This window comes from Empidonax traillii, unplaced genomic scaffold, assembly GCF_003031625.1.
Source record: "Empidonax traillii isolate 1590-97213 ecotype Southwest subspecies unplaced genomic scaffold, ASM303162v1 scaffold296:size1881848, whole genome shotgun sequence".
NCBI classification, from domain to species: Eukaryota; Metazoa; Chordata; class Aves; order Passeriformes; family Tyrannidae; genus Empidonax; species Empidonax traillii.
In genome coordinates, this window is record NW_020955489.1 from 1,207,134 (window position 1) to 1,234,143 (window position 27,010).

A 27,010-nucleotide genomic window follows, 5' to 3' on the forward strand; every position below is an offset into this window, starting at 1 on the left:
CCGCGGAGGAGGGAAAAGGAGGGAGGAAGAGGAGGGCGCAGGCTCCTGCCAATCCGAGCGGGTGCCGGCGGCAGCTCTCCCGAGGAGGGCAGAGCTGCCAGGTGCGGGGTGCCGGCCCCTTCCCAGCCCTTTCCCGGCCTCTTCCCCGCCCTCTTGCCGGGACCCGCCGTGAAGCTGCGCGCACGTGTCGTCCCGCGCGGGAGCACCCCCAGACGGATCGGAGTGGGAAGGGACGCGCAGGGACCTGAGGAGGGCTCTGCACGCGTGGGCCTGGAAGCTCCTGAGATCCTCCTTCCAGACCTCCTGTACGAAGGCGCAGGGCCGCCCTGCTTTTTCTGTGCCCTCTCTCCTGCCCTTCCATAACCCCCTGTTCCATCTCCTGCCGGCTTGCGCGACAGCATCGTTTCTCTCCTTCCCTCCCTGTCTTTGCTTCTGCTCTTCCCATCTCAGCCCTTTCGGTGTCCGTCTTACTGCGTGACCCTCACTTCTAGACGGGTGGTTATTCCCGCTCTTCCAGCTGCGCAGAGGGCAAAACACTCATGGTAGAAAAGCATCCGTGGTGCTGCCGTCTTGCCTGTGCTTTGCTGGAAAGCAGGAGAAAACCTGAAGTTGGCTTGAAACGTGGCAGTTGGTAACTGCATGAAATGCCCGGGACTCTTGGAGCTTGGCTGACATGAGAAAACTCATCTGATGTCTGCTGTAAAAGAGAAGTGCAGGAAACACACCATGCTGTAGGAGTACTGTCAGGAAGGTTGCAGCTACCAACAGGTGTTGAACATAACACACCAAATCAAGTAGGCTTAAGAACAATGTGAATATTAGAAATTATGTGTAAATGCTCTGGTGCATCATAGCTGATGGGCAATTTGCAAAATTATTTTTGCCTTAATCTACATTTATTTAAAATTATCCACATTCCAAAAATAATTCACATTCCAGAAAGTGTATACAAATACCTCTGGTACCAGTGGGCATCTACAGAAATGTCAAAGGGAGGTACCCCTCTAAAGCAACTGTGACATCAGAACTTAAGGACTCTTACAAACACGTAAAATTGTGAAAAACAGTGCTACATGAGAATTGATACAATTTTTTGAGTTGCTGTTACTGTTTGTTACTTGTACACCTTACTGAAAGACTAAGTGAGCAGATCCATTGAAGTCAGGATTACTCAGATTATTAATGGTAAGAGGATCGGGAGCTGAGAGGAGGAGAAATAGCACAGACTCTTGATTTTGATAGATAAGTAATTGTATTTAAATACTGTACATGGAATCACAGGCCTATGCCTTACCTCTGGCATAATATTATAATTACATTTTGAAGCAATCCTTTTCATCTGAGACTCTCAAACATTTTACAAACACCACACCTTGATGAAGTAAGTCATTATCTGCATTTTACATATGGCTACACTGAGGCATTAAGAAGTGACACCATTTAAGATTTAAACTTGAATTGTACTTGACCACATGTAGATAGAGAGCTTTGAGTAACAATCTGGAAGAAATACCAGATGTCAGAATGAGATGATAAAATGCATTGTAGAGTCACTGTGCTCTGACTTAGTAACAGAAAACAGATTACCTGTACTGAACAGAAAGTTGCAAAATAGGGTAGAACACATCAAAACTAGGGTTTAACTTATTTGAACTTATTTGGTTTATGTCCTGTTCTCCCCATGCTGGGCCAGATGTAAGGATGTTGTTTTTAAGACAATAAATACTGATTTTTGCATCTGTGCCTCAAGGTGGTATGCTGCCCTCCTAAAGTCTTCTAGTCGGATTCCTGCTTTGGAGCTGGTTGCTTTCACTTTCTTAGGCCTCTCTGCATGTGAAGTAACCTTATTTAGAGACCTTTACTACAAAGGAAACGATGTGGCAAGAAGCATTTACATGCTTACAAGTGGGAAGATTTCGAGGAGAGATTTTGTGTATTGGTTACCTGCAGGATCGGGTCCCTTAGAAGAAATGAAATGAACTAGAAGAAATAAAATCAGACTACTTGCCAGCAAGAGCAAGGTCAGCTCAACAAACTTTGCAAATTGAAATGCATTTCAAATTTACCCAATCAAGAGAAGCTCCCAAAACTGGGAATGATGATGGTCATTACTTTTCATGAGATTACTTAATGCAGTGATCTGTGACTGTATTAAACTACCAGAGACTGCAGCAGTAGCTGCTTTAAAAAACCAAGTTTCCCAGAGATAGCCAGATCCTGCAAATCTGTTTTGTTGGTAATACTGCAGCTTCCTAGGACCACTGAAACCTGCAATCTTTACATACATCTTTGTTCCTCAAGAGCTGTCAGGAGTATATGAATTTGGGATTAAAACTAACAGTACATACCTGCTACTTGAGGAGTGATTTAATAAAACACTAGAACTAGACTAGGTGTTACTCAAACTGTTTCAAGGATTGGATGTAAAAATGATACAAATTATTGATTTGGTTCCAAACCCTTGTGCTGATTCTAATTTGTCCAGAAAACTTTGATGGTTAATCTTGTGTCAATTGTATGTAGGCAGTATTATGTGTAGACTTTCTATGCTGCTATGAACTCATTTTACAGCAATTTTTCTTTTCTGAAAAGATGACATCTCTAAATTAAATTTAGAGACTTTATTGACTTGCTGTAATAACTTATGGACTCTACCTCAAAAATATTCCCTCTGCTCTGTTATAATTTAATTTTTATACTGGATCCTTCTACACTATCACCAGAATTATTATAATAAATGCTTTACAAAATAGAAATACCTATGTACAAATGGGAAATAACTTATTGACACATAGGATTGTACCTCAATTACCATAGCTACCAGTCTTTGGTCTGATCTTGGGCATGTAGCAGCACATCCCTGTGTCTTAGTTTCTTGTCTGAAAATTGAGATAATGATAGTGATCTTAAGAAGGTGCTTTTTGATTTCCAGATGAAAGCAATGTACGGGAGAGAGACATGATTTAATTTTTTTTCCCCAGATTGTGGGTTTGACAGGCCCAAATTTTGTCTCAAACCTTTGTGAAGATAAAGCCCAACACCATTTATCTTGACCAAATGGTTAATTATCAGCAGAGGAAAACTGACTTTATATATGTCAAAATATAGGAGACATTTATTATGAAGCTGTGCAATGAATTTTGAAGTGTCCTGGCACCTTGCTAGCAAAACCTGTATTAAACATATTTTGAATGTGCTTAAGAGTCTTGTTATAACATGGAAAAATCTCAGTCCTTGTTGGTTGGTGAAACCATGTCATAACCTGTTTCGTATAAAACTGTCTTTAAACTGTGCTTAAGCAACAGCTGGTGGTTTCTCCTGTGAACAGCAGATGATGTTTAATTAGCCTTACAGTCATCTACATTACAATCAAATCAAAGAATGCAGTTGCAACACATTCCCGATTTGTATTGTAAATGTGACCCTAACTGTGTTCCTAAAATCTCTGTCATGTGCTACAGCTGGGTACACTGACCTGATTGTAATGTAAGCAGAAACTTAGTGCACTAGCAGAAATTCCCATTCCGAAAATCATATTAGTTCTTTGCAAATAGATACATTTAATGTTTGAAGCTTACTACAAAGAAAAAAAAAACAAACCAACTTTACTTCTCTACTATGCTGTGCTCTCATTAATTATTCCATTTAATAGTGCTTCTCAAAATCACCTCTTAGAAAAGGAATTTGGATTACACAATCTTGGAAAACAAACCTGTTGCCACCAAGCATGAGCTAACATGTTATAGTACTCTACAGCTTATCACAAGTAAGCCAGCACCCAGTTTTGTAGTCCAGAAAAAGTCTTGGTTGATTATCTGTGCAAATAAACTACGCTGTGTTGAATATTCTAGTTTGCTTAGAGTTGTATTCTGCCTGAGGACTTATTTAATACCTGTGTCTCTTTTCAGTTCTCCAGTAAGGATTCTAAAATGAAAAACTTTTTAGCATTTGCAAGTAAAGTAGTGAAGTTTGATTCCATGGTTGCAAGTACTTGGAATGGGTTTTGGATGAGGAATATAGCTCACTATGCAAGTGTTACTGCTGTCCAAGCTAGGGTAGCCCAATAACAGAATGAATAACATTTTTACAGTTTTCATGGATTAAAAATTTGGATACTTCTGAATGTACCATTTAGGTGTTAGGTCTTCAGATTTCTGGAAGCAGCCATCTCCTAAACAAACAAGCAAACAAAAAAAAGGAAAGGAAAAGAGAAACCAACAAACCAAATCCCTAGCTTTTAGCATAAGTTAATTTTTCAGCATGCCTTGAAGTCACACCACTGATTTGTAGGTGCTTTTGTGGCTGCCTACTTCTGATGAACTTTATGCATCTCAGCATAGATCTACGTGTCTGACTGTGGGCACCCCGTTGAAAATATTTTGGTGCCACTTAGAGATAAATGGTTTCTTGAGAAAGCAAAGAGCTAATGTCATAATCTAAAATGTGTTTTGGGTACTGTCACAAACCTGTGAAACTTGAATTGGTAATGTTTGCTTATCTCTTGAAATGGTCTAAGACCATGCTTGGATAAGACAGTACTCTGAAACTCTGCATTTTAAGGTTTTCTGAAATTAATAGTGAAGTCCACTGTAAAAGAACAAAATCTCAGCTAGATGTACCTCAGCTTTTTGGAATCTGTATATTGTTTCTAAAAGAGCTCTAATTATTATTCTCACTTTTGGTCAAAATTAATGGGAAACTTGCTCTGAGTTAGAGCAATTCGGGAATGCTGTGGAACGTATACATAAATATTATTTTCTATTCTATCATTTACATGATACACTAGATACTCTGGAAAGACTTGAAATACATACAAACATTTTCCTGGAAAGAATTAATACAAAAAATTGTATAGGAAAGACAAATAAAATTGTTGGCATTTAAGCTTGGAAGAGGTGAGGAGATCAAGTGATAACCAAAGTCATTAAGATATAGAATGCAGTTGGTTTCTCCTTCTATACTTATTTAGTCTTTTGGATAATTTCAGTCAGTTATTCATAAACTATGGCTGTTTGAGACAGGTTTCTCACTACAATTAGTTGGGTGACTGAAAACTCACTCTAGAGCTTCCCTGTAAAAATGACAGAAATAATGCTGAGGGGGTTACGATGATTGTAAGATAAGGAGGTGTACTTTTGTCTTATCTAGTCCAACACTTCACAGAGAAACACTGGAAGTAGTTTGTCATGAATGGTGTAGGGGACATTCTAAATTATTTCACTGACTGATAAAAAATCGGTCAGTAGGTGAACACAATACAAAGCAAGTATAGATTCTCAGATAATACCAACATAAAAGTTACATATACGTATAAATATATATACTTATCACAAATATTTGTCTATAATAAATAAATACATGTATCATAAATAACAGTGGAATTTCCTCCCAATGAATTCTTAGTTGTTGGAAGACCAGTATGTCACCTTAAACACTGGGTTGCCAGCTGCAAACACATTGTGTGCTTAAAGCCAGGGAAGTGGTCACATTAAGTCAGATGGCAAGCAGTCATATATCAGGGGCTGATAAGGCTAAAGACAACCTTATAACAGCAATAATGATGAGTGGAAAAGCTTGTCTAAGTGTTGCACTGAAAATGGAATTGAAAGTTGAACAGGAGATACCTGCAGATAAGCCGTTTTAAACATGTCCTTTAGATGTCTGGAGGCTCCTGTCAAGCATGAGGGAAGGATATTCTCTCAAGGATGATCTAGTAGTGTGCCCAAGCAGGTAGAACGCCATGTGGAAAGGTATCCAGTACCTGAGAGAATTAGCTGTGCTGGAGGTAATCTATAAGGATTCAAATAATGAACAGTCCCCTGTAGATCCATATGAGGTCCAGTGCACACAATCCATGTGATGGAAGTTTGTATGGAACTGCCTTTCTCCACCTCTGAGGAAAAAAAAACAAAAAAACAAAACGCAGAACAAACAAACAAAAATGCACAAATGACTGTCCACAATTTGTTTTCTCAGAAAAGTTCATATTGATTTTGTCTTAAAAGCTTCTTTCATTTTTAAGTGTGTGGGTGCAACCTCAGCTTTGGTAAATGATACCTGCAAATGTGGAGACCTAGTGTCAAGTGCTTTGGAGGTAATTCATCAACATTCATCAACATTCAGCCAAGGTTATATTTCACCATAAGGAGAAATCATGCCAAACACAGTCTTCATTGGTGGAATTTATATAAGGATGAATGAAATAGAAATTCAGAGTTTCTTTGATCAATACAGTGCTGTGAAAGAGGTGAAAGCAATCACTGACAGAACTGGTGTTTCCAAAGGGCATGGATTTGTATCTTTCCTAGACAATACAGATGTTCAAAAAATAGTAGAATCACAAATCAACTTCAATGGCAAAAAGCTGAAATGGGGACCAGTGACAAGAAAGCAACAAAACTTGCATTCTTATGTTCATCCCAGATCATAACAAAGTACAAGCTCAAAAGTTTAATATATGCAGTGCAAAGGAATGGGATGTTCAAATTGCAGAATAAGCAAAACTCAGACTTCTGAAGACAATCATACAGATGACAGTGATGTACCACTGGAAGAGTTGGCCTGTGAGGAAAAGAGAAATTGCAAAGTAGTTAAAAAAAAAGAAAATGTGGTTAATAAAGTAGTTGAAGATGATAGAGGGAGAAAATTATTGAATATAAACCAAAATAAAAACAAATCTAGAGAGCCCTGACAAGACATAGAAGTAACCTAACTTACCGGCATCTTCTACATTTCTCATTTTCAAAAATTGGTGGTAAAGATGGAAGGAGTCAGAAGTGGCTATGAAAGGTACATGTCTTTTAGTTTAGATGTAGTACACTTATGTCTTAGCTACTTTTCTCTCTAGTTAGAACACACCCATAGTCCCAGTAGATGTACTTGTACGTGGTTAAGGGTACTAATCCTAACAAAAATGGGGGCCAAACGAGATGCAAGCTATGGACCCATGCAAGTCAGAGAGGAATGGACCATAAAGGAAATACATTCTCATGTTACCAAATGCCCCTTGAAACCTGATAATTCATTGCCCACAAGATATAACAGTACAAATACTGCAGTACTATAGTATCATGAATGTATTTTTTTGTGCTAACATTTGTAGTGTGAAACATTTGCTCAGTATCACCATTTCTAGCTGGCAGCAGAACTATAAAGAAGGAGAAATTGCCATTAAAAAAAAAAAGAAAGTGTTCCAATCTTATTTACAGTTCAGTAAATTGTAATTTGAAGCCCTAGACAATATGGACTTGATGTGTCATATCATAACATAATTATTATAATTATTTATAATTTTCTTTACTGCACATCAGTTGTTTAAGCATTATGCTAATGGCTGTATTCACACTGTTTGAAAATAATGCTTTTAGAACAGGAAGAAAAACAATAATACCTTTTCGTTGCTGTAACCATTGCTATAGCTGCAAACCATTCTTCAGGTCAAGACAGTGTGTGTGCACTTAAATAACAAACATTTTTTTTTTATGTATAAGCTTTCTTCCTCCAACATTGTAATATACCAACAAGTGTTAAACAAAACATTCACATTTGAAACCAACAGTTACCAACATCATCTGAGAAGCCCCTTTGTTTTCAATCCTCTATATTGTTAAATGATTTTACTATTACTTGTTGTAATGAGTCTCTGTGTAACTGCTCAGCAGCTTGAAATTCAGAGGTTAACACTTCTGCAGAAGTTTGTAGATTATTAAAATAATTACAATAATGCTACACTGTATGCAAAGTCATAGAACATTTTCCTGTGATGAGGATTATTCAGAGTAATTGCCCTAAATATGTAAGAGACTTAAAGGAAAGTAGAAGCTGTAACATACCTTTATACTTGTAAAACACACTGGTTATAAAACATAAGAATGCATGTACTGTGGGAAGGTTTCTTACCATCATTTATGACAGATAGGGATTAGAGCTCAGGAATTTAGGGTCTTGTTACATAATGTTTTAATACATCTAAGCTGGTGCCAGCACAGCCCTCTCCTGCATATCCCCCTTCCACCTGCTAAGCTAGGACAGGCATTTATCTAATGCAACAGTTTGCAGATGAAATATGCATACCTGCTGATGCTACTTGAAAGGTCTTTGCGTGATATAATACCCCTTGCCTGTTTAACCATCTCACCTGGCAGTTCAGATCAGCACCAAAATTGTCATAAGGGAGCAGTGACAGCACACAGGTGGGAGACAGGAAGGAAGGTGGGAATTTGGCAACATTGCCTTGAGTTGTTTTAAACTTCCAGTAGCTGTACCTGTGTGTTCCTGTCCAGCACCTGCATGTGAGTCACTGTGTCACCTTAGATAAGCCAGGTAACTTCAGCCACCTTCTCTAAATTAGGAAACCTCTCCACCAGTGTTTAGTAGGCTATACTAGCCAATGCAATCCCAAACGATAGAGCAGCTGTAGGTATTTTATCCACTAATACATTCATTCAGGTGACTGTTGCACTGGGGTCAGCATCAGCACTTCGGCAGCAGTTTCCATTAGTAGGTACAAAATAGTGTAATCCTGACTAGAGCAACACCTATTTCCTTTGGGAACAAAGTTATAGTTTGTAATCTGTGATATGCCCTGTACCCTGCTTTGGTTACTAAACTGTGAAAAAAAGACTGTGAGGTAACTTCAACCTCTTTTAACAGCAAAAGATGGTCAGGAAATGGTAAGGTGTAAGATTCTCTATGCATCCTAATGGCACACTTCTTTACATTAATTCTCTACACCAAGGAAGGTATCTGTTCTGTGAAGAATAGGAAATCTAAGGGTGTATTAGCAATCAAATGTTTCATTTTACAATAGTACCTCACTAGGCTTTATTTGTGCAGACGTAACCTTGCAGCTCCAGTACTGACACCTAAACTGCCATCTTCTTATTACCTACCTATGCTGGCAGAGATGGAGAATGTTGTATTCCAGAGGCAAGAGGCATCACTTAGTACTGGGTGGGGTTTGGGTGAGGTTAAGGAAAATGATCCATCTTTCTTCTCTTTCACACCCAGCCTGGCAGAGTGTCTGTCTCTTGTGCCTCAACAGGGAAGCTAGGAACCTAAAACCCCATCAGACAGAGAGTGCCTGGCCTATTTATCTTTCCCCTGGGTGAATGGAATTGCTCCAGCTCCTTAGGAACTCTTTGATGTGTGTGCATGTATATATGTATTTATATATATACACATACATAAAATAGGCTTTACCTGATGGATTCTGAGTCTGGCAAGGAAGAACATGGGGGAAAAGCTCCATCTGGTTTCTGCTTCTTGTAGTATCCAAGCAGGGTGAGATTTTCTCATCAGACTTTCTTTTCCTTTCTTTCCCTTCTGGTTTTGTTCCATTGCACGCTCTGACATAAGCTTTAGCAATTCAGCCTTTAGTGGCTTTTGTATTCTACTTACTGTTCTGGCCCTATACCAAAAATTATAGTAAGGAATGCAGGTGAGAAAATGTAAAGGGTGATTTTCAACATTTGGCCAAAACTGAATGGAATTTCAAGGACAGAGAAAAGCCACTTCACAAGACCGAGGTAGTTTTCTCTGCTCAAAATCATGGGGAATTGTAAAGCAGGGAATTTTGAGAGCCTCTTAGAAAGACCTCAAGAATTCTATCCAGTAGAGAGTAATGAAAATAATTACAAGTGTTAGGCAAATTGATGGTTGTTATTAACACCCTTCATAACTCGCTATTAATTTTTCAGAATATCTGACCTATTTTTGTATCTTATACTTCAATCATACATTTGCTAGTATTTTTATTCTTATATTTACTTCTGATAATTAATATCTTGATATTTATGAAACTACTGTACAAAATAAGGTTCATATGGCAAAAGAAAAAGCAAGTTTCTCCCCTCTTCTTGAGTTCTTTTATCTTTCATAATAAACAGTTAATTGCTGCAATAGTCAAGTAAAGGATGCCAAATATGAAAGGATTAATTTGTAAATCATTACCTACATAAACCTGGTACAAACCTGACAATTTTCAGAAATCAGCTTTAGAACAAGTGTTTTCTCATATTTAAGTTTACAACAGTCGTCAGGTTCCTTTTTATTTTAGCCTTGGTTATCCAGATATTAATCAGACCGCATCTTAAAAAGCTCTGCATGCACTATTTTTTTACGCCTGATTTCCATTTTTTATGCCTTTTAAGAACCTTAAAGGCTGTCTCTACTCATTTTTCCCCTCCTGAAAAATATGACACTGATCTTGGAAGTTGAAGCTGTTTCACTGAAGCCTCTCCTGAGGGATTAATCATGATGAACTAGTTTAAATGCTAGGGCTCCCTGTCTATCAATGGTCCCAGTATAATATCATCTGTAGAAACTTGAAAACTCTTCAACTTCTACGATTGATTAAGTAACATTTGTTACTGTCAAATGAGAAACACTTACTGAGTATAACATACAAGTATTTAATTCTTACAGAACAACTGCTGTTTGTCAAGTGGGGGATACCCTTCTCTTCAGACTGGTCCTCAGCTTTCACAAATTATTTGACAGTACTTGCTGAAGGATTTCCATTCTTCCACTAGTTCCTGCTCCACTGCTGTTCTGTGAGCAGCCTGCACAAAGTTCACCATGGAATTTTTTAGCTTGTTTGGGCTTTTGGTTGGTTTGTTTCTTTTTAATTGTCGTTTGTGAAGAAGTATTTATGATGGATCAGTTCCATCATTCCGATGGCTTGTTTTGTTCTGGAGATAGTTTGGAGATTTTATAACAATGTGCTAGTGAGTTTGTTGTAACATATTTATTTATAACCGGAGCTCTCACCAGCCGACTGATGAGCTGTTTGACTTATCAGGGAATATTTGTTTAACTCAGTTTCCTAAGTATGATTAAAAGAACAGTGCTTGAGTAAATAGTCTCAGAATAATTACGAGAAGCAGGACATTTAGTTAGGTGGAACGATAATCAGATCATAGAATCACAATTCACGGATTCTGAAGGAAAGGATCACTGTGCTTAAAATCTGACCCCCCCCGAACCCCTCTTTAAAGGCGGTCGGGGGACAGGGAGAGGAACTCCAAAGGCTTTGCAGAGCTAGTCACAGATACCCAGGAAAGTTCACAGGAGGTTTAGAATCGGTTTAGAATCCTTCAGCCTTAGCTATTGCCATTTCCATTCCATGCTCCAGAACGCACTTACAAAAAGTGTTCTTTTTTTGCATGTTTATATTTCTAGGTAGGAAATGAGCAATATTGGGCTGAGTTACCTCCCCCGCCTCAAAAAAAACCCAAAACAAAACAACCAAAACAAAACAAAAATCACAAAACAAACCAAATCCGCGGGAGCAGCTGGGGCGGACACTTCGGGATCCTTCCTCAGATCTTTCCCAGTGAACAGGTGATAACCGGGATAGCACAGGAGCACCTTTCGTTCTCTGTGGGATCGGGAAAGTGGGTTTGGATAAAGGCCTAACGCTACCGTTACACGCCGACAACCGCTCCGCTCTCCTCATCCCCATCCCAATCCCGCTCCATCCTTCCCGCCCAACTGCGGGCACCGCCCTCGGGGGGCCGCCCCGCCCAACTGAGGGCAACGGCCTCCGGGGCCGCCCCGCCCCTGCGCAACCGCCTCCAATGGAGTTTGAACACTTCCGAACCAGCCACTCCCGAGGGGCAGAGGCGCAGCGCCGCGCTCTCATTGGTGGTGGGGCGAAGGGAGCGTGGCGAGCAGCGTGGCAGTCGGGCCAATCAGCGCTCTGAGGGTGTGGGGGGGGCGGGCACAAACGGCCGCGGGGCGGTGGCGCTGGGTTTGAGGTGCGGCGGGAGCCGGGACGGGGGACGCGAGCACCGACAGCGGCCCCGACAGCGGCAGCGGTCGCCGGGGCTTGGCTCACTGCCGCCGGGCTCCAGACGGCATTTAACAGTGAGTGAGTGGGCGAGCCAGCGCTCGGGGGCAGGGCTGGGGGTGATAGGCAGTGCCCCCCGCCGGTCCTGGGTGGGCTCGGCCCGTCCATCCGCCGTCATCTCTAGTTTTAGTTACCCTGAGATGCCCCCGGTTTCAGCCGCGTTGCTTTGGAAAGGTTTTTGGGAATAAAAAAGCGTCGCTGACGCCAGGCTGAGACGCCACCGAAGCACAGCGTGAGCGGCGCTGGCTCTGCAACATCGATTGAAGGCGTGGAGAGAAGCTCTCCTAAATACAGCTGTCAAACGCAGCTGTAAAGGTACAAACCCCACTGTTGCAGGTTGGAGGTTGACTAAAGAGAGGTCTCAAAATCTACCCCCTAACTGCGTACAAGCGTGTCAAAATAGGACCTAATATTTAAAGTTGGTGCTTTATTTAAAGTACTAATATTTGAAGTTTAGAGCAGGAAACCTGCACGATTGTGGAAAGCTGTATTCTAATTGCTACTAAGCTTAAAAATTCAAATAATTTAAAAGTGAAGCCTATTTAATCTTTTTGAAGATCTAATTGTAGCTGTCTTTGTGTTTCAGGCATAGTGCTACCCATTTTGTTGGATGCAAGAATCTGGTCAATATGAGCTGGGCTGTGGAGGAATGGAAAGAAGGCCTCTCCCCCAGAGTCCTTCAGAAGATCCATGAGCTGGAAAGTCAAGTCGATAAGCTTAAAAAGGAGCGTCAGCAAAGACAATACCAGTTAGAGACTTTAGAGGCAGCTTTGCAAAAACAGAAACAAAAGGTAACCTAAAATGCTATTTTCCGTGCCAAATGCAGTTATAAACATTTATTATCTGGCTGTTGTTAGGGGATGGGTTAGTGTTTTGTTTCTTCCCACTGACTGACGTGAAAGCATAGAAGTATTAACTGTTATCTTCATTTTACCTCATACTCATCATATTCTCACCTTTGCTTAGTTCTCATTGATGGTTAATAGAATTCTTTCTTCCTATCTGGCATGATTGTCCATCTCCACGTGTTTATGTGTACTTTGAGGTTTTCCTACAGCTCTTTATGACTGGGAAAATAAATTCTTAATTGTTATGCCTATTAAAAACCTTGATAACGAGGGGGCCTGCTTTAGATAACAAAGCTGCACAGTTGGCAGTGTCTTCCTGTTTCACCTTGACCACAGACACCTATAATCTTTTACTTGGTTTATGTAATTCCCTGGGTTTTTTTCTCTGTAGAGGCTGGGGTTTGGGGATTTGGTGTTACTTTTCATTTTTAGGGCTATAACTTTACACCTCATCTGACTCTACTCTGTTAGCCCTCTAACCAGGAACCTGAGACCCTCTTGGCCAGCATCCTGTCGTGCTTCAGACAGCCATGACCCATATAGTTCAATTTTGTTTTGTAATATTTGACTACAACTCAGAGGTGATTTACAAAGGTTGCCTTTTATTTAATTCAGGTTGCTACAACTTTCTAGCCAATCTCTTAAACATTGTAGTTTTCTTTGAGTTTCTTCACCCTGAGTTTCCAGGTACTTGCTTCAACCATTCCAAGGAACTGCTGTGTTCTCCAAACAAAAAAGAAGCTTTAAAACCCTCAGAAGCAGCAGATAATACTCACTATTTTTCAGTTAAAAGAATTACATTGTGCCAAAGATGAGACCCGCCCCTTAGATGCTTCTCTAGAGAGGAAAAGAACATCTTTACTCCCAGGTTCCATCTTCAAAGCTGTGACTCTTGACTCACTATACAAAGGCTGTACAATGATTATTAGTTTTTACGGACTGATGGATTTTTTGATGAGTTTGTGTCTAATCAATAAATCAAAAATTTTTAAGTCACTGAGTTGGATTTTAGGAAATGTGGGGCTTTTTTTCATACCTGAAAATATTTAAATGATGTGGATATCTGAAGGTTTTTAGAGCTCTCAGGATTTTGAAATGTTAGGAAGAAAATAACACTATATATACTTTGTGTTACTAAAATAGTTGTAATTGCAAAGAAGGATGGAGAGGACTTTATAATCTCAAAGATGTCTTCATATTCCAACTAGGTTGAAAATGAAAAAAATGAATCTGCAATACTAAAAAGAGAAAACCAGAGCTTGATGGAATTGTGTGATAGTCTTGAGAAAGCAAAGCAGAAAATTTCACATGATCTTCAAGTAAAAGAATCTCAGGTCAACATTCAGTCAGGTCAGCTGAATTCCAGCAAGAAAGACATTGAAAGGCTAGAACAAGAACTGAAAAGGTGAGGACTTTCTGTGTCTCTAAGCTATGTACGATGGTTATTTTGACATGTTTTGATTGTTTAATATGTCTTTCATGGTCTTTTAGTTTCCCTTCATATCATACTTCATTCAGATTTTGTGACTGAAATCTCAAAATATTTTTTATACATACACACACATATACAGTCTTCTACATAAGACTTTGTACCACTCGAAGCAGTTAATATGTGTAGTTCATGTTTCATTCAAGGGAATTCTGCAGTGTCATGTGAAAATAGAGCCCTTCATTCTGTGATTTTTTTATTACTATTTTTTTAAAATAAATAAAAAAGCTAGCACAACTGAGACACTTGGTAAAAGTAACCTGCAAAGAACTTGGAGTTGTAAGGAAAGTACATGGACAATTCACTCTGGAAGGTGAAGTCTACCAATAAAATATGAGCACTGAAAGAGGGAGGCATGAATAGCTAATGGAGTCCAAGAAGAAGCTGCCAAAAGTAATGGGGCTGTGACTGAGTCACAGAATCCACTTGCTTGGGTAAAGTGGTGCCTAATTCATAACACCTCAACTTGTAAACACTGCTATTGCTGAGGAGTGTCTTGTGTACTGTCTGTAGAGGTAGAATGGAATTCATACAACAAAAGACTCTTCTGTAGTGCAGACACATCTACCATCCCTCAGCTAAGGGTGCTATACAAGTGGACCACTCGCCCACAGTGAAGGGAGCGTTTTCATCTGTTAAACTTCCTCTCACACTAGAGTCTCTCTTGATTCTTGAATAAAAAGGTTTCTGAGACTGTGTGTGTCATAAGGCTGAGTGTTCTGCCTATGCAATAAACCATTGTCCTAGGACTAGTAATGCAGAATTATTGCCACAGAGAGGGGAAAGTCGGGGATACCAGGTTTCTTGGGAGCTTGGGATATTTATATTTGGTTTGGTGGGTTTCAGTTTTTCTGGTTTATTTGCATTTTTTGGGGGGACCTGAAGTTTATCTGCTTCCTTTAACTTTTGCATGGCATGCCTCATACATGTCCTAACAGAAACAAATAAAGAGGAAGCTGTGCTGGTCTTCCTGTTTGGGTTTCTTTTTTCCCTTTGCCCCTTTTTGGGAAAACTAAGGATAGTTGAAGCATTTGACTGCTGTGAGAAATAATACAACAAAATAATTTGTGGCATGTAGAAACACCAACTTTGTGCAAGGATTTGCTGAGGTCCATCCCCAAAGAATCTAGGGAGGTTGGGGGTTGATAGAACTGCACGAATGCTTGCTGTATCTCCTGTCAAATGTTGGGCCAAAGAGATTGTGAGATAAAGATATGTGTTCCACTTCCCAAAATTAGGTCCAGTTTGCTGAGTTCCCTCCCTTCTGTTATATTACTTTACATAGCTGTCCGCTACAGAAGATCAGCAGTTACTGCGTGTAGCTTGTTATTGGCAATTGTTTGTGGTTTTGAATTTGGCTGCATTTTGTGTTATGCTGGTACCTGATAATTTGCCACTTCATACCAGCTGACAATGCACTGGGAGAGGAGTTCTGGGTGCTGTGCTGTAAAAGAGGGGAACGTGGATAGGCAAGTTGTGGAGTTGCTAATGCAATGGGCTACAGCCTGGAACTATTGTCTTATCCACCTGTGTGGGATGAGGAGGATAACAGTTATTATGTAGCCTCCAAACTAGTTACGTGGTTTTATTGGGTGGGCTTGTAACTCTTCGCGCTCACAAAAAGTTCCTCCAGTTCGTGGTCTGCTGTGGTGTTTTGGGTGGCGGTGTAAATGGAACACATGAAAACTACGCTGTTGAGTAGAGTGTATTGCCTTCTGTTTTCATGAGGTATGCATCGTTTTCTCAAAGTGTGCAGTATCGGAACATAGCATATAAGTTGTGCGTTTCCTACCATAAAGATGTTTACTGAAGAGTAAGAGTCTTAAATTCTCAGTGTTTACAGTGCTTTGGCTGTGCTTAGCTGGACTACAGCTTCATACAGTGAGACCTTAAGCAGTTCCAACTGATTTTCATCTACTCGGGGTTTGGTTTTGTTTCTTAGCTTTGACTTCTGTGTAATTGACCAAATATGTTGACACTCAAAATATATTCTTCATATTTCTGTGTTACACTTACCTAAAAATTTTCAGTGGATACATTTTGACTTGATCTTTAAACTAAGTTCTTAGAATTGTATAACGTATTAATGTATTTTAAGCTCTTTAAAAAAGACATTTGGCCTTTTAGTTTCCATTATTGATTTATGCTGCTTCTTCTTTCCTAAACAGATACAAATGTGAGCTAGAGAGGAGTCAGCAAACATCGACTGCAGGAGACGTATCACTCAGTGGCACTCCACAGCAAAGTTTTACTGCTCCTTTAACACCAGTTCAAAGTAATAATGGTAAATGATTCCTTTCTTTGTCTAGCACAAATAGTTAACTGTCAGTTTTCTTGGAAGGTGGAGTATTTTGAACATTACGCTTGTACTGAGCTGCCTAGGCCCTATTATACAGGTTATGATGAGAGTGTCTAATTTGTAGCACCACAGGTTTCAATTTTAAAAATTATTAGTGCACACTGAACACATCACAAATATTACATCTTTTCAGTGCTACATTGATGGACATGGAACAATAATAGGAATATCCATCAACAGACTGAAACAGTCTTTTGAATGCCTCTTCCTAATGTCAGCTCTTCCCTTCATGTAGTGGGGAGCAAATGTCTTTCTTCATGTACCACAAGTACTTTAATGAAAATGCAGTCAACAGTCATATGTCTTATGCCCTTGGAAATTTATATTTTATTTAGGCTATTATTGTGGATGATAATCTGCACAATTTATACACTGTCCATTTCAAAGCATCACTTCCATCTTCAAATTAGTGACATCAAATAGATTTAAAATACTTGAATGAACTGGAAAAACAAAAGGAAGTTTCCTTAACTGGAGAACTGTTCTGTAGCGAGACACTCTTATGCTTTCGATGCTGAGAAACTTAGATGTGCTCAATATTGCACATGCTGCTTACCTCTTTCTGTGCTGTGAACAAATGTTCTGTGAGTTTGGCATCTCAGTCTTACTCCACTGGGGAATCTCATGTACTCTCTTATACTCTTATTCTTTATACATACCTGAAAAGGAGTGCAGTTAGTGGTAATGTGAAGTATTCCACTGAGCATGGTGCTTCTGAAATGGGGATTAGATTAAAATTATTTAAATAACTGTATTTAAAATTATATTCCTGGGGAGATTTTTTTCCTCTGAAAGCTGAAGTCTTAAATTCATTAAGATCATTGAATCTTAGAGTATTTCAAGTTGGAAGGAACTTGTAAGAGTCAAAAAAACTGTCTGAATAGGTTAAAAAACTGACTGGCTGGCCAGGCCCAGAGAGTGGAGGTGAATGGACTTAAATCCATCTGGTGGCTGGTCACTAGTGTTGTTCCCCAGTGTTCAGTATTGGGGTGAGTTCTGTTTAATACCTTTATCAAGACCTGGATGAGGGGATCAAATTCACCCTCAGCAAGTTTACGTATGACACTGAGTTGGACAGGAGTGCTGATCTGCTGGAAGGTAGGATGGCTCTGCAGAGAGATCTGGACAGGCCTGGGTTGATGGGCTGAGGCCAGCTGGATGCAGTTCAACAAGGCCAAATGCTGGGTCCTAAACTTGGGTCACAACAACCCCAGACAGCACTACAGGCTGGGGAAGAGTGTCTGGATAGCTGCCTGGCAGAAAAGGACCTGGGAGTGCTGGTTAACAGCTGAACATGAGCCAGCAGTGTGCCCGGGTGGCCAAGAAGACCCAAGGCTTCCTGGCCTGTGTCAGCAACAGTGTGGCCAGCGGGACTAGGGAAGGGATTGTACCCTGTACACCCCCACTGGTGAGGCCACACCTTGAATGCTGTGTTCAGTTTTGGGCCTCTCACTTCAAGACATTGAGGTGTTGGAGCATGTCCAGAGAAGGGCAATGGAGCTGGGGAAGGGTCTGGAGCACAGTTCTGATGAGGAACAGCTGAGGGACCTGGGAATGTTTAACCTGGAGAAAAGGAGGCTCAGGAGCAACCTTATAGCTCTCTTTAGGATCAATCCTAAATAAATTCTTTGTGCAATTCCACTTATATTTGGAAAATCAAAGAAATCAATTTGGAATCTCGAGGAAAAGATCCAGCCTTGTTTTTTTGTAATTTCTTAGCAATATTAATGCTTTTGATCTGCTGATAGGAAAACTTTGGAAGAAAATAAGAAATGTATATGTACATTTGTGTGTGTGTATATATATATATATTTTTTTTAATGTCTGTATTTTTTAGAAAGGGACTAAAAAAAACAAAATTCTTACCTTGGATCCCTACTTTTATCAGTTGTGTTTTCATTCTAATAGTAACTTTCAGATATCTCACCAGTGTAGTTGGAGGTCCTAAATTACTGAACATTATGTAAATACAGTATTTCTTCCTCATAATTTGACACTTCTGATAGCGGTTCATTTTTATAATTCCTGTGATAGCAATAGGCTAGAAAAGATTACCTGTGTACTAAGGCAAATTATGAGAAGTATTCATCATGTCTTGGTAGGTGCTAAGTTTGAAGAGCTAGAAGAAAAATACAAGAAAAAAGTACAAGAAAATAAAGAGCTAGAATTACAGCTGAGAACCATCCAGCTTAAGGTAAGTACCTCTTAGGAGTGGTATATGTGATATCTAAGAAAGTAAATACCAAGTGAACTTTGAAAATGAAGTGGAAAACTAGTGAAATATATTCTACGTGGCCTGAAGTATAATTTAAAAAAAAAAAAAAAGGAAAAAGAGAGAGAATTAATCTGTGTGTGCTGTTATTTGGAAGTAATCTTGGAGAATTCAGAAAAGCCAGCATCTTTGAATAGTAAAGAAGGACATTAAAAATGAGAACTCATCCTTCAAAAACTAGAAGTCTCGTTCAAGCAAGGACAAGAGAAAACAGGGTCATTTATGCCAAGTTAAATACAATAGCATAATAAAATAGCCTTGAAAACTTGTAAGAAATAATTCATACTTAGAAAGTAGAAACCCATAAATCATTCAAACATATAGGTAGGAGGAACTGAATTAGCTAATCTCTGAGAACAAGATAAGATGTGAAAGCCCACAACGAGAAAGCCATTGCAGAAAATGGGAAATAATTTTTTTATTTGGTATTTACTACGTAAAGGTTTAAAAACTTTTCTGTATCAGAGCCTTTCTTCACTGGGGTTAAATCTGTGGAACAGTTTCAAATTGAAAAGTCAGAAGTAGTCTTAAATTAGATTGATAAAATGAATAGTAATAAAAAAAATCACCAGATACAGATGATGTTTACTCATTAATTGATAGGGCACTGCAGTGTGGGACTACTGAATCGCTGTGATTTGCAACTCATTCTTCTCTTGACACTGGAAGGGGACAAGGATGATGGCATTGAAAAAACCCAACAAAAATCATTTACCGTGCTGATTCCTGGAAATGTAGTTTAGTCAGGCCAATGTTTTGTCCAGGACAAATTGTTAGAAATGTGAACCAATATTGTTTTATTGGTGCTTGTGTAGTTGTGGTGTATGGAGAAAAGATCAACTGTTTACTGGTAAAGGGAAATCATGCCTTGTATATTTTTAGGCCTTTTGAGTTTTCTTAAGAATAAATCAGAGAATGTGTGAGTTAAGTGTGATTCAGTATAATGTCATTGGTTATCCACAAAACACTGATAAAGGGAAAACTTTGATAAGCAGAGATCTTGCAAATTTAAAGATTGAGCTCAGTGGCAATAAATGGTCAATTTTTCAAGCTGGAGAGTAATCAACAGACGAGCCTGAAAAGGCTTGGTAAAGAGAACTGTGCTACTCACCATATTCATTAGTATTCTGAGAAAGAGTTGAATAATATGGTTAAAGACCACACAATATTTTGCAACACTAAATAATTGCAATAATTAAGATGGCAAGTAAAATTTGGTTTAAGAAAAAAAAGTGAAGTAATGCATCTGGAAAACATAGTTTGAAAAATACTTGATACATTCAGATTCCAAATCTAATTACGTGATTCCAGGAAGCATTTCAGTAGTCATTGTGGCCAATTCTCTGAACACTTCAATATTGTGTTCTTCAGTGATGAGAAAGAATTTTTTAGGAAAAGCATTAAGAACTAATGAGAAAAAATTCTTTGTCCATATATAACCAAATGGCTGTCACATCTTGAATATTCCTTGACAATTTGTTCCTCTTGTCTCCAAACACACTGAACAAATGGATGGTACAAAGAGGAGTGAGGATCAAGAGAGGAAACAGGGAATGATCATTTTTCCACTTCTCATAAGGCATAAAGTACGTGCTCTGCATGCTCAGAACAAATCCCATTTTATAACACTGTACTGTGTTACACGGCAGAACTCTCAGTCATAGAGTGTTGTAAAAAGGCCAAAATACAAATAAGTCCAAAAAGGAAAGTGCACGTGAAGTATTTCAGTAAAAATGAGTATTCCCCTTATTTATTTCCATAAAAATGAGTAATCCCCTTAATTTCCTGGATTCAAACTTTTGTCTCAGAAACTCCGTAAATTTAAATGGGATATAAGGGAAATGATTACTGCATTCATGGTTAGGCCTTTATGCTCTTTATCTGCTAACAAGTTACTTTACAGGATTGGACAGAGCGTTCTGGACAATATAATATAGATTTCTGGTCTTAGCCCATTTATTCCTAGGTAACACCATGTTCTCTCATTGTGCTGAGAAGTCACACTGGGTATGACATGGTTTAGGGATTTAGTTTAAGAAAAAAATAATTCAAATGAGAGGCATTTGAAAATCCAGTAAAAATTCAATAGGGTCTTTATTGTTGGTTTGGTCGGTTGTTTGGTTTTTGGTTTGGTTTTGTTTTTTTTTTTTTTTCACTTAAGAAGGAGAAAAAACCCTACTATTTTGTCTCTGTTTAATTTTTCTATGGGAAGAGGTTGCAAGCTGGTGCCTGGTGTATTTTACTATTGCAATTTTGGGGTACTCTGTGTTTATAAGTTTAAATAAATAAATCTGTTTTGAATTTACCTGTGTTTGCCCAGAAGAAATAAATGTGGGTAAGATATCAGATATGTTAGTTTAGACTTCTGTTTTCTTGCATCTTACTTGTGTCAGCACTTGCCTGCAAAAACATAGGCTTCAATTTTGAAAAATTTAGGATGTGAATAATGGGATATCTCTTGAAAAAGACAAAAATCTATGTACTTCACTTATAAAGATACACAGATAAAACTACTTTTTTGGAGATCCTGGTTTGTGCTTATAAGTATCAACTATCCTTGGATACTTGGGCTAAAGTTATTTATAATAGCATAAAAAATAATTACATGAATCAGTTTGCACTGGTGGATGATGTGACAGTGAAACAACGCTAAATGATGATGACCTATTAGGTACTTGATCATAACTTAGTTATTTAGTTATATGTTAGATATAGAAATATGCGTAAAGATGCATCCTTTTCTTTTTTGGACACAGAAAATAAATCAGCCTCATTCTCAAAGCTCTCTGAGTCACAGAGAGATTGCTCGGCATCAGGCTTCCTCATCTGTGTTTTCATGGCAACAAGAAAAGACACCATCTAGAAATCAAGAAACACCTGCAAGGGGAAGTTCTGCAGCATCCTCCTTTCTGGGGGAAAAAGAAACAAATTCTAGTATAATATCAGAGAAGAATGAGTTTGACAACGGCCTTTCTGAGAATTGCAATTCTTCACTCATGATTCAGCTAAGAGCACAGAACCAAGGTATCTGATTTATTTTTTTCAGACCCAGTGGCAATCTCCCCCATGGTTTCATGAAAGCTGATGTGTGGATAGCAGCAAGGTATTGAAATGAGTGCTTTAGTAAGGAAAAGAGAAAGATACTTGCTGTTGGCTTTGGCAGCTGGCCCTGTTGGCTGCTGGTGTGTTTATTGTCAGTGATCAGCCACTACTCAGAGATTATCTACAAGCTGTGGTATCTTCTACGTAAGGGGTGCGAGAATCAGAAGAGAGCAGTTTGTATTTCTGGGGTGAGTAGGGGACATCATCTAAAAGGATAAATGTCCTTCTCCATTAATCCCATCGCTCATGGAGCAATTCTTAAACAGAGTTAGAACACTTTTCAGAATATCATTACATTTTGCTCTTAAGTTCTATCATACTACTTCCTTAACTTTGTATACTATTGAGATTTATGGCTAAGCAATAATTGTATTAAAAATTCAGCGTTTGAACATGCTTAATGCATAACTGAGTTTATTCATAAGGATGCTACTGGAAGCACAAAATGAAGTATGATGCAAAAAGTAAAATGGAAAAGCAAGATATGGTCTTGTATTGCACATATAGACATGGAGGAATTCTCATTCCTGATATCTGATAGTTGTAAGAGAGCAAGTAGTTGTTTTCTCGTGGATTTGGTGAACATTTGCTTAAGCCTACTGTTTGGACTCTTTGGACAGCTTTTACACTAACTGTTCCTGTACTCTCCAAACTGTTCATTCAAATACACATACAACAATTTAGGTGACATTTTCAACTTGGAAGCTATATAAATTCAGAAACAGGAAGACAGGAATTTTTTTAACAAACCAAAATTAATTACTAGATAATAATTCTGTATAATGCTCCATGTAGCTGACTAATGTTTTCTACTGTAAATTATGTTATGGTTTTTGGAAGATAAGATAAACTCTTGCTGATGTATATTGTGACAAGATTACTTGGTTTTGCTTTGAGACATGAAAAAGATTAAAATATGAAATAGTGCATTTACAGATGCCCAATATTTGAAAAGTCTCTTGGAAGCAAAGACTCACAGTTGCCCTAGAAAAATGTTTGTAGTGGATATCTTTTCTTTTAAAAATAAAAAAAATAATGTAATAGATATGCCAAATGACATGTTTCTGCATGTTTAAAACCAGTAACAAAACCAAACAAAAACACACCAGCAGAGGAACAAATTGTCTTTGCCTCTGTAGCATTTGTTCCTGAGCTCACATGTTGCTGTGTTCTCACAAAGTGGGAATTATTGATTTAGAGTCAACTGTCTTTAAATCTTGATAGTTTTAGTCATTAATGTAGTAGTAGAAGACAGTTAAAGCTTTTGTTTTAACTTGCTTGACATTTTACAGGGTGTCTGCCTGTGTCAGGAACTTGGATACTTATCAAATATACTAAATATTTTAGAAGGTGTAAGAAATTTGAGTACCTGGAAGACTTACCTTCCAAAGCAGAAATTATCTTTAATTTTTACTGTTTTTAAATTCAGAACTCAATTCCACTATTAAAGACCTTGAACAACAACTGCAAGCTCAAGACAAAGTGAACAGGTCCCATATGAATAAGCATCAAGAGACTGAACTGGAGCTGGACAGAATGAAGTTGGAATTGACAGAGAAGGATAAAGCTCTGAACAAAACCAGAGATAAACTGACTCAAACGAGAACACAACTGGATCAAGCTACCACACAGGTAAAATGCTGCGTCACACGCCTGACTGTCCTTGCAATTCATTGCCAGTATTCATGTGTGTCAGTTTTCAGCCATTTTAGTAAGAACGAAAGTTCTCAAGACTTAAGTTTCTTGAGCATTTGCTGAGGATCGAGTTTTGAGAAGTATATGCTAGTTTGATATGTATTACCTGTAAAAACAATAATACTTGTAAGCAGTTGCCCATTTTCTGGAAGGTTCTCATATGACCTGAAGAAACATTTTCCATACTTGGGTAAGACTCACTTGAATTCTGAAAATATTTTCTGATCAAGTTACTTAGAGCAACAATGACATCTGGTGGCAAGTTCTGGACTGAAAGAGACTGTCGTGCAATTTAGGCGAAAATCAGGATCTGTTGTTTATAATACAGGATGTTGTGGGGGCAAGGTCTTTGTAATGTAAATTGCTTGTGTTAAATGAAATCTAGGTAAAAATGCAATGCAAGATTGAGAATAGGTGCAGTTTCTAAATGGAATTTCTCAACCTAATTCAAAGGAATTTGGATTAACAGTGGAAAACCAATAGGATAGTACAATTTGCTAAGTCAAAAATTTACAGAGCATATATAAATAAAAAGATATCTGGGTATATATCTGTGCATAAAAATCTGAAATGGTTCAGGTTTTTGCTCATAATCTTGCAAAGAATGCCAGTGCTTAAAATAATTTAATTCAAACTGCAGAAGGTAACAAGTAAGAAGTTTTCTCTTTTGTTTGATTAATCAAATTGCATTACCCACCTGAAGTCCTTTTTCACAACACTTGACAAATTTGAAATTAGTGCACGAATGTCATAATTCCCTGAATCTCCATATTTCTATCTATCTTTATCGGGTTTTTTTTCCCACTAGCTTGATTCATCTACAGGGTAGGAAAAAAGATGTTTCTGTGTATAATAATTGTTATCCATGTTTGCCAGCAAGTTTCTTCATGCTACCTACGTATATATTGGCAAGCTGCTGTTTCCCACAACTCCTGTATTGGTCCTTAAAAAATAAACCTTTGCATGTTTGCATGTAAACCTTGATCACTCTGCCTTTTCAGAGAGACAGCAATGTTTGGCTATTGTTAGTTCTGTTAGGAACTGGTTTAGGAGAAGTTTTAGCTGGGAGTAAGGTAAAATCATACTCTTGACCTAGTTCATTGACTTCATAAAGGCCTTGTCATCATGGTGAGTTAGTGAGAAGACAGCTGGTCCAATCTGACATCTCAATTTCTCTGAAAAAGTCTTTATTTTCATTTATTTAATTCTCCAGGTGACTTGATTCAGTTTCTTAAAGGATTAGGATATTATGTATTTAGTTTTGCCTTGTTCATTTTCTACAGGTTTAAGAGAGAGGAAATGTTTTACTAAGGAGTAAAAGGAGATTAAATCCAACACAAGGGAAGAGGCAAGGTTATGGAGCTAGGAACATTGCTGGGGAAGGATGAGGAAGAGTGGGACTGCCACCATTTGATTTGAGATGCAGTCCATCCTTAAAGTGCAGTGCAGCATCTTACCCCAGAAGGTTCCTTTGGTCCTTTCTGTTCCGTTTCTTTTTTCTTTAATGGGAATTGGACTTTGGATGTAGAACTACACTGAGATTTTGGATTTTAGTTTCCTGACTTGTAGCCTAAATTTAATACTGATTTGCCTCTTGTGCACTTCTCTGTCACTGGTGCTGTTCACAGACCTTGACCACAGCACTGCCTCTGTGTTATCAAGTATTTGCACTTCTTGTGAGGTCTGCAGCCTTTCTGCAGTCAAGTTTCCGTGTCATCTTACAGGAGCTTATGATCCCTGCAGTCTGTGCCTGATAACCTGACATCCCAATACTACTACTTCCTTCTTATCTTCTTATGACTGCTGTTTCACTAACTCATTAAATAGCTCTTGTGGCTGGAAAAGGAAAGGGTCCCATTCACCCTTTGCCATTTTTCTTACTCTCTAGGGGTGGAAAAAAAAGTATGTATTTTGCAATAACAGATTGAATTTGGAATAAAAATGCATTTTTCTGTTCAGGCAGTTAGGTGGGCAATGCTTCGCTCTGTTGGGTGACATAATAACATAGTCAAGTGGGTTAGGTAACAAGCTGACATACTCTTAACGTGGAGGTTGCCTAGAAGATAGGCTACTGATTTTTATTTAATTAAAGTTTAAATTGTGAAAAAACCTTTTTTGTTGTTGTTGTTGTGCACTAAGGTAGTTGCCTCTATATTCCTATCCAAATCAATGTGCTGAATCACTCTGAAATTCAGTGGAATATCAAGTCATTTTCCATCTAGACATGTAGTTGCTTAGCAGTTAACAGCCATTCTTTATTTGGGAGCCCCCGGTGGTGTAGAGGAAAACACACTGCACTGTCACTGCAGAGACCCGGGTTCGATTCCTGGTCGGGGCCCCTCCCCGGGCAGATGGAGCTCGTTAGCCCTGTAAGGCAATCCATCTACGTCCTGAGGACCTCGCTGCCACCGTCCAAGCATGCTTGGCCCCGGCAGATGAACCTCAGGATTAAAGGGTGGGCTCAGTTCCGTGCACACTGTGTCTCACCTAAAAAAAATCCAATGCGCAGGCTGGAAGGTGGAAAGACCTTCCCCGGTTCTTCATTCGCGAAGAGACTGGCCACACCTATTTGGTAGCAAACTGAGGTACTGACAATATAGTCTATTTTGTAGGCTCTCAAAGACACTGATTTTCTGAAGGTGTTTTTATTATCGCATCTGTGTATATATATATATATTCTCACTAACATAAGCAAATATAAGCTTAATACTTTGGATTGGAAAGAATTAATATGGTACCAGCTAAAGTTATGCTGGTTATATGAATGCTGGAACAATTGTAGTAGCTGAAAGCAGTCTTTTTTATATGAGTGCTTGTACATTTAAGTCAAACATAACTTACATCTCTAGCACTTTTGTTTGATAACTAAATTATTATAGGTCCAAATGATGGAGCAAAAGGTGAAAAGATTGTCAGAAGAACTGAACTGCCAAAGACAAAATGCTGAGAGTGTTCGTCAGTCGTTAGAACAGAAAATAAAGGCAAAGGAAAAGGAATACCAACAGGTAAGGCAAGGAGAGCTTTTTAATTTTAACTTCTCTGGGAGATTAAATCACTTGGCTTATCTTGTGTATCTGCTTTTCAGTTTAGAAATACTATATTTTATATATAATTATATATATACACACACATATTACCCATTGATCTTTCTGTGTTTTCTGCTTGTGATGGTTCTACGCTCATCCATACTTTCCCTAATGAACACTAGCTATTTGTTTACTCAGTGTCTTCCTGATGTAGGAAGTGCTTGTGCCTCTTGTGTAGTTTTTGCTCTTGAGCAGAACGTAGGGCGTGTTGGCATCATTTCACAGTTATGACTGACTAAAATACACTGTTCTGTGTGCATGAGGTTCATGCACCTGGGACCCAGGGCCACATTGCAAAAAAAAGTGGG

The 27,010-nt window shown here is 38.7% G+C and overlaps 1 protein-coding gene across 1 annotated transcript in view; it reads left to right on the top strand.

Moving 5' to 3' along the window:
- The first annotated feature begins 11,848 nt into the window (after window positions 1-11,848).
- CENPF (centromere protein F) overlaps window positions 11,849-27,010 on the top strand; it is a 38,651-nt gene continuing 23,489 nt past the window's right edge. The window contains exons 1-8 of the mRNA XM_027890769.1: window positions 11,849-11,868; window positions 12,438-12,642; window positions 13,908-14,104; window positions 16,357-16,472; window positions 18,650-18,741; window positions 21,576-21,843; window positions 23,351-23,553; window positions 26,496-26,621. Of these exons, the coding sequence (XP_027746570.1) occupies window positions 12,481-12,642; window positions 13,908-14,104; window positions 16,357-16,472; window positions 18,650-18,741; window positions 21,576-21,843; window positions 23,351-23,553; window positions 26,496-26,621 (1,164 nt within the window). The 5' untranslated portion in view covers window positions 11,849-11,868; window positions 12,438-12,480. The remainder of the gene's footprint in view (window positions 11,869-12,437; window positions 12,643-13,907; window positions 14,105-16,356; window positions 16,473-18,649; window positions 18,742-21,575; window positions 21,844-23,350; window positions 23,554-26,495; window positions 26,622-27,010) is intronic.